Source organism: Penaeus vannamei, chromosome 38, assembly GCF_042767895.1.
Source record: "Penaeus vannamei isolate JL-2024 chromosome 38, ASM4276789v1, whole genome shotgun sequence".
NCBI classification, from domain to species: domain Eukaryota; kingdom Metazoa; phylum Arthropoda; class Malacostraca; order Decapoda; family Penaeidae; genus Penaeus; species Penaeus vannamei.
In genome coordinates, this window is record NC_091586.1 from 23,456,481 (window position 1) to 23,471,480 (window position 15,000).

Sequence of the window (15,000 nt, forward strand, 5' to 3'; positions counted from 1 at the left end):
TTCTTTGTTTGTTTAAGTTGTTTTCCTTGGTTTCCATACAGCTAACGAGATAATTATCGTTATCGTTTTAAGACGACCATTTCCTTCGGTATTATATACAAACCACACACTATCAAAATCATATATCTATCACTGTCATTCTAACCATTACAATCACAATCACATGAAAAAAAAAACAAATAAACAAACATTCAAACCCACAAAGACAGTCATTTCCCCCCCCCCCCCACCCACCCACCCCCTACCCTCTACCCCAATTTCCCTTTCAAACAAAACAAAAAAAAAAGTCCGACGATCCCCTCCCCCCTCACCCATACCCATACCTCCCCCCTACCCCTCCCTACCTTCCTCCCTTACCCACCCCACCCACCAACCCATCCCTACCTCCCTCCCCTCCCCTCCCCCTCCCCCCCTCCACCCAACCCCCGGGGGCCCTGTCACCTAAAAGTCAGCCCCGGTCTCGTCCTAATTAATTCGATATCGCTTGTTCATTCCGCATTTCCGTTACATAAATTTGTACATATCTCTGTTTAATGTCAGAGCTCGGGTGCCCGCGGGCGCTGGGTGGGCGGGTTGCGGGCGGCGGAGACGGAGACGGAGACGGAGACGGAGGGGCGGTTAGTCTCCGAGGACCCGCCGCCGGAACTCGCTAGAACGGATACAGGTTTTCCTGAATACTTGCTGGGCGAAGGGGGGGGGGGGGTAGGAGGGGGAGGGGGAGGGGGGAGAGAAGGAGGGAGAAAGGGGAGAGAGGGAGAAAGGGAGAGAGGGAGAGAAGAGAGAAAAGATAAGAGAGAAGGGAAGAGAGGGAGAGAAGGGTGAGGAGGGAGAGAAGGGTGAGGAGGGAGAGAAGGGGAGAGAGAGGGAAAGGGGGAAGGGGAAGAGGGAGAGGAGAGAGTGTGGAGATAAAGGAAAATGAAGAAAGGGAGGAGATAGAGTTGATAAAAAATGGAGAGGGAGAAAGAGAGCGATTAAGATAAAAAACGGAGAAAGGGGAGGAGAGGAAAAGTGATAAAGATAAAACAAATGCGAGAATGTGACAAAAGGTAAAAAAAAGAAGAGAGAGCAGAGAAGGAGAATAAATAAAGATAAAACATGGGAGAAAGAGATGAGAGGGAGAAGGAAAACGATAAAGCTTTAAAAAAATAGAAAAAGGGAGGAGAAATAGACACACACACTGATAAAGACGCGATAAGTGAAAATAGGTGATAATCTACTGACTTTATGAGACAGCGAACAAGGGCATAAGAAAAACAGCGATAATTATTTCAAAAACAAGACATCAACATGAACGTAATAAGGAAAAAGAAGGGTGAATAAAAACGAAAAAGGGAGCGGAAGAAAGAGTGATAAAGATTAAAAAGGTAATTAGGAAGATAATTTTTTATTATCACGATTATTACACTTTTCCAAAAATATAGGATAAAAGGCAGAGGAAGAAGGAATAACAGGGAAAAGAATGAAAGAGAGAGAGAAGAAAAAGTGATAAAGATAGAGATAATACTGTTAATTATATTAGTGAGACTATATTTGTGACTATAATAGTAATCATAGCAGTAATAATGATAATAATAATAACAATAATAATAATAGTAATAGTAATAATACTAATAAATAAATAACAATAATAACGATAAAACAATAATAATAACAACAACGACAATAATCAAATTAATTATAATAACAATAACTATAACAACAATAATAACAATGATAATAAAAATTATAACAATTTAAGATGTAATAGTTAGCGAATGACAGACAATGAGGAAAGACCAATAATGGAAAGGATAGAGAGAGAGAAAAAAAAGAGAAAGAGAAAGAGAGAGAGAAGAGATGGAGTGATAAGATACTGACCAAAGTAGAATGATGAAGGAGTGATAATAAAGGAAGGAAAATAGAGAGAAACGGGGATAAAAAGATTATAGAAACAAAAGAAGAGAAATTAGAACTTAAGAGATAAAACGTTAAAGGCAAAAATTGTTCCGATAAGACGATGGTTAAAAACATACAAACAAAAATAAAGAAAAATAGAAAAAGAAGAAACAAACAGAAAAATAAGGAAATCAATAATAAAAAAGGAGATAAATAAATAAACCAAAAAAGTCAATACAGCTTATGAATTAAGGATTCGGTTTGTAGACAAAAAAAAAGAAAAAAAGAAAGAGGAAGGAATATTAATAGTAATAAAGGTGCATAAGGGAAATGGATAAAGAGGTAATTATTGGATGATGATGATGGGATGCATAGATAGGAAATAGATAAGGTGGAGGAGGAATTGATGAAGATATATGGGAATCGAAAAAGGGACATGGATAGAGAGAGAGGGACAGGGAGAGTAAGAGAGAGCGAGAGAGAGAGAGAGAGATGGAGAGAGATGGAGAGAGATGGAGAGAGAAAGAGAGAGAGAGAGAGAGAGAGAGAGAGAGAGAGAGAGAGAGAGATGGAGAGAGATGGAGAGAGATAGCGAGAGCGAGGGAGAGAGAGAAATAGAGAGAAAGATAAAGAGAGAGAGAGAGAGAGAGAGAGAGAGAGAGAGAGAGAGAGAGAGAGAGAGAGCGAGAGAGAGAGAGAGAGAAAGAGAAAGAAAAAAAAAAAGAAAGAAAAGAATAAAAAAGGAGATGGAAGAGAGAAAAAAACAAAGAAAGGGATAAGAAACACCGCTCATACGAAGAACAAAACAAAGACGAGATGAAAGAGAAAAAGAACAACAAAAAACAAAACAAAACAAAAAAAAGCTAAGAAAAAAAAAAAGAATTAAGAAGAAACAAAGACACAGAGAAAAAACCGAGAAACCTCAAACGTCTTAAAAGCGAAAGATGGAGGAAAGGATAAGTTAAAAAGCTTTAATTCCACTCTGTGTCTAGACACTTTACAGCTCCCTGCCTCCCCCTCTCCCCCAGCCTCTCTCTAACCCCAAACCCCCTCTCTCCTTCCCCCAACCCACCCTCTCTCTAACCCCCACCTCTCCCTCTCTCTCCTCCCTCCTCCACCCCCCTCTCTCTCTCCCCACCTCTCTCTCTCCCCCCACCTCTCTCTCTCTCTCCCTCCCCCCACCACTCCCTCTCTCTCTCTCCCCCATCCACCTCTCCCCCCTCCCCCCTCCCTATTCCTCGTCCATCACATGGGCGCACGTGGGAAGTGTCCACCTCCCCCCCCCACCCCTCTCACACCCACCTTTGGCTGACCACTGTGGCTAACCGCGTGGACTGTCCCTCCCTCCCCCCATCCCCCCTACCCTCAGCCCTATACCCTGTCACAACTACCCATACCCCTTCCCTTCCTCCCTCCCCCCTGCCATCCCTCTCATCCTCCCCCTTCCCCACCCCCATCCCCCTGCCATCCCTCCCTCTTTCCCTTCCTTCCCCATCCCATCCCTCCCCTCTTCCCATCCCCCCTCCCCTCCCTCCCCCTTTCCTCCCCCCCTCCCACACCCCTACCTCCCCCAACAACCCCCCCCCTTACATTTACCCGCAACTCCCCCCCCCCTTTCCCCATTAGCGCTTATCAACAAGCTAACCGAGACAGATGACAGAGATGGGGAAGCTGACCCATCACTTACCTTATGGTTAAAGGTAAGGGGTAAATATATATATATATTTTTTTTAAGTTTTTTTTTTTTTTTCTTTTTTACTTCATCTTTTTCTAGGCTTAATTTTCCACTTTTCTCGAAGTTTTTTCTTCGTCTTTCTTTTATTTTTATTTTTCTTTTTTTTTTTTTACAGCTTCACTTTTGTCCTTTGTATCGGTTTATCTTTCTTTGTCAAATGGTTCTCTTTTTTACGGTTTTTTCCTCTAATGGATGGGTGAGTAATAATAATAATAATAATTACAACAATGATAATGATAATAATAATTACAACAATAATAATGATAATAATAATTACAACAATAATAATGATAATAATAATTACAACAGTAATAATGATAATTATAATTACAACAATAATAATGATAATAATAATAACAACAATGATAATGATAATAATAATTACAGCAATTATAGTGATAGCAATAATGACAATGTTAATGATAATAATTACAACAATGATAATGATAATAATAATTACAACAATAATAATGATAATAATTAATTCCGCAGTTTCTCTATTAATCACCGTCTATTAAGAAAGAATAAGTTAATTGCCAATTTAATCATTACAGGTTGACAATACATCAAAAGTCTAATTATAATCAATCTTTATCCAAATTAAGTGAAGTTATTATTTATAACTCCTGATTAAACACCGAATAATTCTGATTATCTTAATGTCATTATCTAAGCTATAACATCATCAAAGTCATCTTTTTATCAGTCTTCCAACATCTTCCTCCTAATTACCCTCCTCATCAACATAATCACCACCTTAATTAGATACCCAAGCATTTTTAAAATAATTATTACCCACCAACACCCAATAAGAAATCAGAAATCGATCACAAAGGACCCTAGTAATATAGTAATTACCTAGTGCATTCTTTCCGATCTACGTCTTCTTTTCTTAATCATCATAATTTGTCGGTAATCATTGATTTTGGGATTAATTTATGCGTGTCTCATTTGCCTGCGAAGGATACAGGCAGTCAGCTGTTGTGTGGATATGGGAAGGGGGGGGAGGGAGAGGGGAAGGGGGGAGATGGGGGGAAGGGAGGGGGAGAGGGAGAGAGAGAGGGGGAGGGAGAGGGAGAGAGAGAGAGAGAGGGGGAAGGGGGAGAGGGGAGAGGGAGAGGGAGGGGGGGAAGGGTGGCGGGAGGGGGAGGGGGAGAGGGAGGGGGAGGTGAAGGCAGGGGTACGGAGATGAGATGATAAAGGGGGTAATAAACGGAGAGGAAGAGAGAGACGAGGAGGAGTGGGAGGAGGAGGGGGGATGGGATGGAGGGAGGGTAGGAGGGAGGGTAGGAGGGAGGGGTTGAAGGAGGAAGGGGTGGAGGGAGGGAAGAAAGGAGAGAAAAAGGAGGAAGGGGAAGAATACGAAGGAGAAATGAGATATAAAGAGGGATGAATGATTGATTGAATTGGGTGAATGGTGAAGGGAGGGTAAGAGGGAAGGAGAAAGAGAGAAAGAGAGAGAGGGGAGGAAAAGCGGAAGAAATTATAGGACACAAAGAGAAAGGAGGAAGTGACAATGGAAAATAATAAAGTGAGAATGAAACATAAAAAAACACAAAGAGAGGTAGTGAGACGGAGACAGACAAACAAAAAAACAATTGAATTTTGAAAACTGATTAAACACAATCATAAGGATACATACTTGCAATTAATTCATTCTTTCTCCACCAGCAGATGTTTTTCCATCCTCCATCCTCACCTTCCTGTATCTCCAACACGACCACCCTCCCCTAACCCTCCCCCCCACCCCCCCACTCCACACCCTGCTACCTGGACTCGACTTTCTTACACTCATTTTGACCAAGGAGAGACGGTGTCTTTCTGTTAGTTAGTCTGTTTGTCGCGCTCTCTGTTTGTCTGTCTGTCTCTCTTCTCGCTTTTTCTTTATCTCTTTTCTGTCTATCTCTCTCTCTCTCTCTCTCTCCTTTTCTTTCTCTCTTTCTGTCTATCTCTGTCTGTCTGTCTCTCTCTCTCTCTCTCTCTCTCTCTCTTTTTCTCTCTTTTCTGTCTGTCTGTCTCTCTCTCTCTCTCTTTCATCTCTCTCTCTCTCCTTTTCTTTCTCTCTTTCTGTCTATCTCTGTCTGTCTGTTTGTCTGTCTGTCTGTCTCTCTCCCGCATACACACTTATATTTGTAAATGAATATTATAACGATTTCTAACACTCCTCAAAATAAATACAAAAGAAAACAAACCAAAATGACGATGAAAATAATATCGACAACGAAAACTAAAACCAAAAACAAAATAAAATTACAGAGCACAGCCAAAAGAAAAAAAATGTGCACACCAAAAAAGAAGAAGAAAATAGCGCACATAAAAAAAAAAATACATTTCACAGTAGGAATCCCCAAGCCTAACCTCACCCGCTGTATCACACTGTACCACACTGTGCTACAGAGACACACTCTCTCTCTCTCTCTCCCTCCTTTACACTGTATTACACTGACCCCTCCATCTTCTATTAATTATGCTGATTCGCCCTGTCACATCTATACGTCGACTGAATACAATGAATTTGCTCAGGTCTTTATAACGAAAGGTTTATCGCTACGTTCGCGTCCGCCATGACAGTTTAATTCCGGCGCAGTGGCTCCGTCGCGCCTTTTGTGGAGAAGGAAGGAGTAGGAGAAGGAGGAGGAGGGGGAGGAAGAGGAGAAAGATGAAGAGAAAGATAAAGAGAAGGAGGAGAGGGAGAAAGATGAAGAGAAAGATATAGAGAGGGAGAAGGATGGATAGAGAGAGGAGGAGGATAAAGAGAAAGAGGAGGAGACGAGGGAGAAGGAGGAGGAGGAAAAAGATGAAGAGTATGAGGAAGAAGAAAGAAGTGAGAGAGAAGGAGGAGAGGAAGAAAGATAAGAAGAAAGAGGAGGAGGAAATAGGAGAGGGAGAGAGAGAAGGAGGAGGAGGATAGAGAGAAAAAGAGGAAGAGAAAGAGAGAAGGAGAAGATGCAGTAGCAGGAAATAGGATAAGTGGGATTAAGGAGAAAGAGGCAGTAGAAGAAAGAAAGAAGGAAGAAGAGTTGGAGATGAAAGAAAGGGAGAAGGAAAAGGAAAAGAAGGGGAGACGGAAAGTATGGATGAACAGACAGGTAACAGGCAAGTCTATATCTAATTTCAATAACGAACGCCACAGTAAATAAGTAGGTAAAACAAAACAAAAAAAGCCCCATTCTCTTTACCCTATGTCCTTCGAATCCTCCTTCCCCCTCCCTCTCTACCCCCACCCCCCTCCCAAAATAAAATAAAATCCACACCAAACACACACAACAACCCCCTCCCCACTCCACCCCTCCCCCCCTAAAATCGAATCCACACCAAACACACACAACAACCCCCTCCCTCCCCTCCCCCCCTAAAATCGAATCCACACCAAACACACGCAACAACCCCCTCCCTCCCTTCCTTCCCCCCACCCCACCTCCTCTCCCTCTCTCTCTCTCTCAAAAAAAAAATAAAAAAAAAATAAAAAAAAAATAAAAAAAATAAAAATAAAAAAATAAATAAAAATCTCCACCTAACCGCTCATACATCCTACTCCGGCCGCGTCCGCGTGTCAACTGGCGACTCCGCTGAACCGAACGCCGAGCCCCAGTCTGGTCCGAGGCCGCTTGAATGGCCGGATTAACGAAGACCTTGTCTCGCCTGTTTGCTAATATTATGTCTTGAGGTCTTTGTCGCCCCGGTCCTTCGAAGGGGGGGGTGGAGGAAGGGGGGAGGGAGGGGGTGGAGGAAGGGGGAGGGGGGTAAGGGAGGGGGTGGAGGAAGGGGGAGGGGGGTAAGGGAGGGGTTGGAAGGAGGGGGTAGGGGATGGGTAAGGGAGGGAGGGAGAGAGGGAAGGAGGGGGTGGGTAAGGGAGGGAGGGAGGGAGTGGGTAGGGGGGGAAGGGGGAGAGGAAGGGAGTGGGTAGGGGGGAAAGGGGGAGAGGAAGGGAGTGGGTAGGGGGGAAAGGGGGAGAGGAAGGGGGCGGGTAGGGGGGTAAGGGAAGGAGAGGGAAGGGGATGGGTAGGGGGTAAGGGAGAGGGTGGATAAGAGGGAGAGGTTGGGTAGGGGGGGTCAGGGAGGGAGGGGTTGGGAGCTTTTGTTGTTTTTGTTTGTTTTCTATTGATTGTGTTTGTCCGTTGCTAGTAATGTTTTTTTTCGTTCTTATGATTTTCTTTATCTTTATCCTCTCATTACATTATCATTATAATTATTGTTAATCTCATCATTATCATCTTGATTTCAGAAAAACAACAAAAATCTGCATATTGCCACAAAGTAGTGAATAAAATAAATACGAAAATAACTAACCGTGTAAATAGAATCGATAGATTACCTAAATATAGACAAAATCGTAAACCGACGAAGAAACTAATTTCAAACTTCCTCACTCTCAACACGGAGAATCTTAAACCCGGGTTGTGCAATGTCATTTGAATGTCTCCCGAACGGCCCATTCCGCAAATTCATAAACATAAATACCCTCATTGCATCTTCGAGTACATCATTCTTGTCATTTACAATGTCCAAAGAGCGTCGTATTCACACAAGATGATCATTGTCGGTTTAAATTCCATAACCCAAGCTGGATTTAAGAGCCGTAACAGTCGCGCTTCTTCCCGCCATTCTCGCGCGAAATTATCTTTCCGTTTATTTTACCAAAATCTAATTGGATTTTACTGAATACGGTAGCGGGTTACGGTCGCTTATTCATTCCGAAAATGGAGGGAAAAAGGGGGAGACGTACAGAGTATTTCAACAAGGGAATTATTTCGCGAATCGTATCTTGAGCACGTTTATTAGCAATCATAATAAAATGCGCATGTCGGTCTTCATTTTTTTCCCCCGCGTCTTGACTGCTGGGTTATATTTTCTTTTATACCCTCCAAGACAACTTTATTTGCTGTTTACAGACTTTTACAAGACGGAAGTCCTTGTATTGTATAACATTGATTTTTTTTTTTAGAATTACGAGTATAACGAGAGTGATAAAACGTGACCAACAGCGAAGAGTATAAGAGAACCATTAACCCCGCCCCCTCTCACTTTATTTTAGATTATCATTACTATGCCTTTACTCTTAGCAATGCTACGATAACCAATCATTGGCCACTTACTGCCATTAGCGCCATATAACACCAGCAATGAGAGGCGTGACGTAGATAAGAAGGTCTGTATCAGCTTTTTTATACGAACGGTTGGCATCTGGCGGTGATAGGCTGTGACGTCAGCGTTATCTCCTTCGTGACGTCATGTTGCTGACTTCTCAATTTTCTTTTTATTTATTTATTTGTTTTTTAGATTTTGCTTTCTCTTTATTTTTTTTTCTCTTTTTTTCTTCCTTTTCTTCTCTTTCTTTCTCTCAATCTCCCCCCCCCCTTTCTCTCTCTCTCTCTCTCTCTCTCTCTCTCTCTCTATCTCTCTCTCTCTCTCTCTCTCTCTCTCTCTCTCTCTCTCTCTTCCCTTTCTACCTTGTCTTTCTCTCCCCTCGTGCTAAGCAACATCTATTTGATTCTTTTTATTTGTATTTTTATCAAAGATTCGTTAGGTCACTTGTTCGCTCTGTGAATGATAAAAGATAACGGAGATGCGCGTATGAATTTTTTTCCCAGGAAGAACAAAAAAAGAAAGTAAGAAAGAAAGAAAGAAAGAACGAACGAACGAACGAATGAACGAACGAACGAAAGAAAGAAAGAAAGAAAAAAAAAAAAAATCTATTCCATGATTCAGTATATGAGAGAATTTACAATATTAAGAAACACTGAAATACTCTCGAGACGTAAATATGTACGAACTCGTAAATACACATCAGTGTAAAGATACATGTACACATACACGAGAATGCACGTACACAGATGTAAATGCACATGTAAATAAGCAAATCTCAAAGTTACAAAAGCTGAGTTTCAGGGACAAGAGGACAAACTCACTTTCTCACTCTCACTTTCACTTTCATTCTCACTCTCACTCTCTCTATCTATATATATCTCTCTCTCTATCTATCTCTCACTCTCTCTCTTTCTATCTATATCTCACTCTCTCTCTCTCGCTCACTCACTAATTCATTCACTCACTCTCACACCCATTCTCTCTCTCTTTTTCTATCTCTCCTTCTCTCTCTCTCTCACTCACTCTCTCTCTCCTTCTCTCACTCTCTCCCTCCCTCTCCCTCCTCTCTCTCTCTCTCACTCACTCACTCTCTTACTCCCTCCCTCTCTCCCTTCTCACTCCCTCCCCCCCCCCCCCAAAAAAAAAAAAAAAACTGGCACTGGCACTTACTGGTGATGCCCTGGAGGCCCATGGAGTCGTAGTGGCGCCACATGCCGTGGTTCATCTGGGCGTAGGCCTGGTAGGGGCTGATGGGCGCCTGCAGGCCCTGGGATCCCGCGCCCTGCAGGTAGCCCTCACGCCCGCTGTTGAAGCCTAAGGGCGAGGAGAAGGTCTGGTCGGCGGGCGGGGCCGAGGGCGCGAGGGCGGTGTGCGGGGGCGTCTGCCACATGGACGGCGAGGGCGTGGAGGGCTGCACGAGCTGCGCCGAGTACGAGTTGTAGGGCAGCATGTGCGTGTGGGCGTGCGACGAGTACATGGAGGGCGTGAGGAGGTTCTGGCCGCCCTCCTGGCCGTACCCGCCCGCGCTGCCCGGCGGGAACATGGCTGAGAACTCCACCCCGAGGGCTTCTCTTACGCTGGGGGGCGCTCGTGGGGGTTCTCCGGGGGGTGGGGGCGAGGGGGGAGGGGAGGTCCTGCAGGAACGTGCTCTCGTACACGTAATTTCCCGATTTCTTTAACCTCGTCACCAATTTTCCCTTTTTTTCTACTTCTCTCTCTTTCTCTTTCTCTTTCCTAATGAGCTACGATTAATCCAGCATTAATCTCCGAAACGAAATCAATAAGGAACTGAGGATACCACATCGATCAAAGGACACGAGAGGACATTCAAAAGTTCTGCTCGAAGGGAAAACTAGTTCACAAAACACAAGTGTCAAGGCACGGCGGAATGCCCGGTCGGTTACACTACGAAAACCTAAACACACACAAGGCACGGAGGTCGAGGCACTGGTCACTCCTTTCTTTCCGGTCTCTCTCGCCCGTAGGTGGCACTGGGAAGGCACTCTGTTGAGGTCAGAGGGGACGCGGGTTCTGGAAAGATAAAAGAGAAGAGAGGATATTAATAACGAGTCTCACAAAGGAGAGAGGAGAGAAAAGAAGAAAACGTCTAAGAGGTCTAGAGCGTATCCAAAGAATGGCGAATATGGAAGCGTTCCAGCGAGCACCTTGGGGTTGGTCTGTCCGAGATGCGAGTGCTGTCTCCAAGAAGACGAAACACCATTTTTGCCAACCGCTGCTCGCCACGTCACGTACATGAATCCTTTCTCCCCCTCCCCTCCTCCCTCCTCAACCCCCATGCCCTCCTCCCTCCACCTCCTTCCTGCATGTCTCCCCTCTCTACCCCCCACCCCCATCCCCACCCCTCTCAACCCCTCACCCCCACCCCTCTCTGTCCCCTCTCCTGGTGACTCTGACTTTCAATACCCCCTACCCATCCCCTCACTCCCTTCCCCAACCCTATCCTCTCTCTTATCTCTCCATCCTCCCTCCCTCCTTATCCCCTCTCCTCCCCAACCCCATCCCTTCAGCTACCCCACCCTCTCCCCTGTCCCCCTTCTCCTACCCCTACCCCAACCCCTCTCCTCCCCATCCCCACTCCTCTCTACCCCCTACTCACCGTCACCCCCCATCCATCCTCCCTCTCTCCACCCCCTCCCCTTCTCCCTTCTCCCTCCTCCCCCCCTCACCCCCCACTCCTCTCCCCCCCCTTCTCCCTCCTCCCTCCCCCCCACCTTCCTCTGCCATCTTCGGATTCAAAGATTCAAATCTGGATATCTAGCAGACAGCAATGTTTTAAATGGTTCAAACGCTCTTTCAAGGAGGTTAAACTAATCTCAAAATATTGTTTCCATAACGGACGAAAGGAAGACATCTATCAGGTTCAAATTAATGAATGAATGATGATAAAATAATGAATAAAGGATAATAAATATAAATAAATAGCCTGCCTATTATTAATATAAATAAATAGCCTCTTTATCCATTTCTTTATTTAATTCAACAGATCGCTGATATGTAAGATAACATCAACTAACAACTAACAACAGCATAACAACCGCTAACAACCATAACGACCCTAACAACCACACAGAAGCTAAAAATGATCGTTTGACAGCCTAACCGGCGATTATCACCACGTGGCGGTGACTACGAGATTTAACCTTGATATCAGGAAACACACACGCACATACACACACACACACGCACACGCACGCACGCACGCACGCACGCACACACACACACACACACACACACACACACACAGACACACACACACACACACACACACACACACACACACACACACACACACACACACACACACACACACACACACACACACACGCACGCACGCACACACACACACACGCGCACACGTATGGCACACTTGGAGGATACATGTGTTTTGAATTATTTGTGTTGGTGTTTGTTGATGGACTGTATATATAAAAAAAAATCTATCCTTATCTTCCTTCTAATATTGATCTAGATTTTTGCTTTACTTCTCGTTTTTCTTCTTCCTCTTCCTTTTCTTCTTCTTCTTCTTCGTCTTTTTCTTTTACCTCTTCTTCGTCTTTTTCTTCTTATTCGTCTTTTACTTTTTCTTCTTCCTCTTCTTCTTTGTCTTTTTCTTTTTCTTCTTCTTTCTTCTTCGCCTTTTTCTTTTTCTTCCTCTTCTTCGTCTTTTTCTTTTTCTTCGCCCTTTTTTTCTTCTTCGTCGTCTTTTTTTTTTCTTCTTCTTTCTTCTCCTCCTCTTTCACATCATCATCATCATCATTACCATTATCACCATTATCATAACTTGCAGTACAACCTCATGTTAAAATTCACTACCAACCAGTGCTTGCATTTACATGAACCGAAAAAAAGCAAAAATCTACATTAATAAAGATATCCGTTACATTTTGCTCCTTTGCTTGAATACAAACTCAACTCCCGTGCTTTCCTTGTCAATTAGCTAATTGAATAGGCTAATGAAGCAACAATTGAGTCATAAATACACCAACATGCAAACGACACTTGCTTGCGTGTCTGCATAAGAGTGTAAACTGCCCACCGTGCTTGCATATATTGCTTGCGTAAGTATATTCGCCTTCTGGTATGTGCTTGGCAGACTCTGCATGCTTGGGCGTTTGGGTGTGCTTGTCAGCTTGCATGTGCGTGCCTCAATGTTGCTTGTGGATGTTGCTTGCGCTTGCTTGCGGGTCCAGCTGCTTCTAGCCGGTGGTACGAGTTCGGGAAAAAGAGGTTTTAAGTGGTGATAATTATGTTTATGGTGGTTATCGTTTAGTGTTTTTTTGGTAGTTATTGTAGTTATTGTTGTTATTGTCGTCATTATTATTTTTTAATTTCTATTAAACTTATATTATCAGTATCATAATGTTGATTACTATCTTTATATCAATTATTATCATCATCATCATTATTATTAGTATTATCATTATCATTAACATTATAATTAGTATTATCATTATCATCAATACTATTATGATTATTATTATTATCACTATCATCATCATCATCATCATTATCATCATCATTACTATTATCATTATTAATATTCTCATTTTTGATTATTGTTGATATGATTATTACCATCATTATCATTCGCATCATTATTATCATCATTATCATTACGATTATTATCACTGCTATCACTATCATTACCATAGGTATTATCATTATTATTGTCAATAGCAGTAATAATATTAATGATAATGATATCAATAATATTAATGATAATGATATCAATAACAATAATGTTAATAATGATATTAAAGATAATGATGTGATTATAATAATGATAATAAAAAAAATAATAGTAATAATGATAATAGTGATAATAATAATGACAATGATAATGATTATAATAATGATATGGATAATGATATTAGTAATGGTAATAATAATAATGATGATAATAATAATGATGACGATGAGGATAATAATGATAATAATAATGATAACAATAATAATAACAATAATAATAATAATAATAATAATAATAATAATAATAATGAAGATAATTCGAACAAGAACAACTAAAACAATAATAGTAATGATAATAATAGTAATAAAGATAATAATAATAATAACAATGACAATGATAATGATAATTACAATGGTAATAACAATAACATCAACAACAACAAAATAACAACAACAACAACAACAATGACAATAATAATAGTAATAATGATAATAATAATAATAATAATAATGATAATCATCATCATCATCATAAAGATAATAATAACACTAATAAAAATAATAACAATAATAAAAATAGCAATAGTAGTAGTAATATTAATAATAACAACAAAACAACATCAGCAATAGTAACAACAACAATAATAATAATAATAATAATGATAACGATAATAATAATAATAATAACAATAATAATGATAATAATGATAACAATAATAACAATAACAACAACATCAATAATAATAATGATGATAATAATAATAATAGTAATGATGATGATGAATATCACACAAGCTCTACTTATCACTTACTAATCTGATTAAATTAATTGACGAGAACAGTGATTGGCATTAAAAAAAAGTGTAAATCTTCAAGAATAAAGAAAGTGTGGTAGAGAAATACGAATAAAAGAAGGAGAAAGAGAAGAAGAAATAATAAGGGAAAAGAAGGGAGAAGGAGAAGGAAAATGGAGTACGGGAGGTATGGAGGAGGAGGAGGAAGGGGAAAAGGAGGAAAAGGAGGAGGAGAAGGTGGAGGAAGAGGAGGAAGAGGAGGAGGAGCGGGAGGAGGAGGAAGAAGAGGACAATGAGCGAACGAAATAACAGTAAAACAAGAAATGGAGAGTGAGAGAAAGAAAGAAAGAGAAGGAGAGAGAGAGAGAGAGCAACAGAGAGACGAGAGACTAGAGCCAGAGAGACGAAAGACGAAAGACAGACAAAAAAAAAGAAAGAGGGTGAGAGAAAGACAGAGACGAGAGACGAAAGACAAGAGACAGAGCTAGAAAGAAAGAGAGAGATATCAACAGGGAGACGAGAGCCAGAAAGCTAGAGAGCCAGAGAGACGAAAGACAAGAGACAGAGAAAGAAAGAAAGATACGAAAAGCGAGAGCCAGAGAACCAGAAAGACAAGAGACAAGAGAAAGAAAGAAAGAGAGAGACGAAAGGCGAGAGCCAGAGAGACAGAGACACGAAAGACAAGAGACAGAGACAAAAAGAAAGAAAGAAAGAAAGAGAGCAACAGATAGCCAGAGACAGAAAGACGAAAGACAAGAGCCAGCGAAAGAATCAAAGAAAGAAAGAGAGCAACAGAGA

At 41.7% G+C, this 15,000-nt stretch overlaps 1 protein-coding gene across 1 annotated transcript in view; it reads right to left on the minus strand.

Moving 5' to 3' along the window:
- LOC113820974 (transcription factor GATA-4) overlaps window positions 1–15,000 on the minus strand; it is a 129,096-nt gene that overhangs the window by 63,468 nt on the left and 50,628 nt on the right. Inside the window, exon 2 of the mRNA XM_070116223.1 lies at window positions 9,869–10,729. Coding sequence (XP_069972324.1) covers window positions 9,869–10,241 — 373 coding nt within the window. The 5' untranslated portion in view covers window positions 10,242–10,729. The remainder of the gene's footprint in view (window positions 1–9,868; window positions 10,730–15,000) is intronic.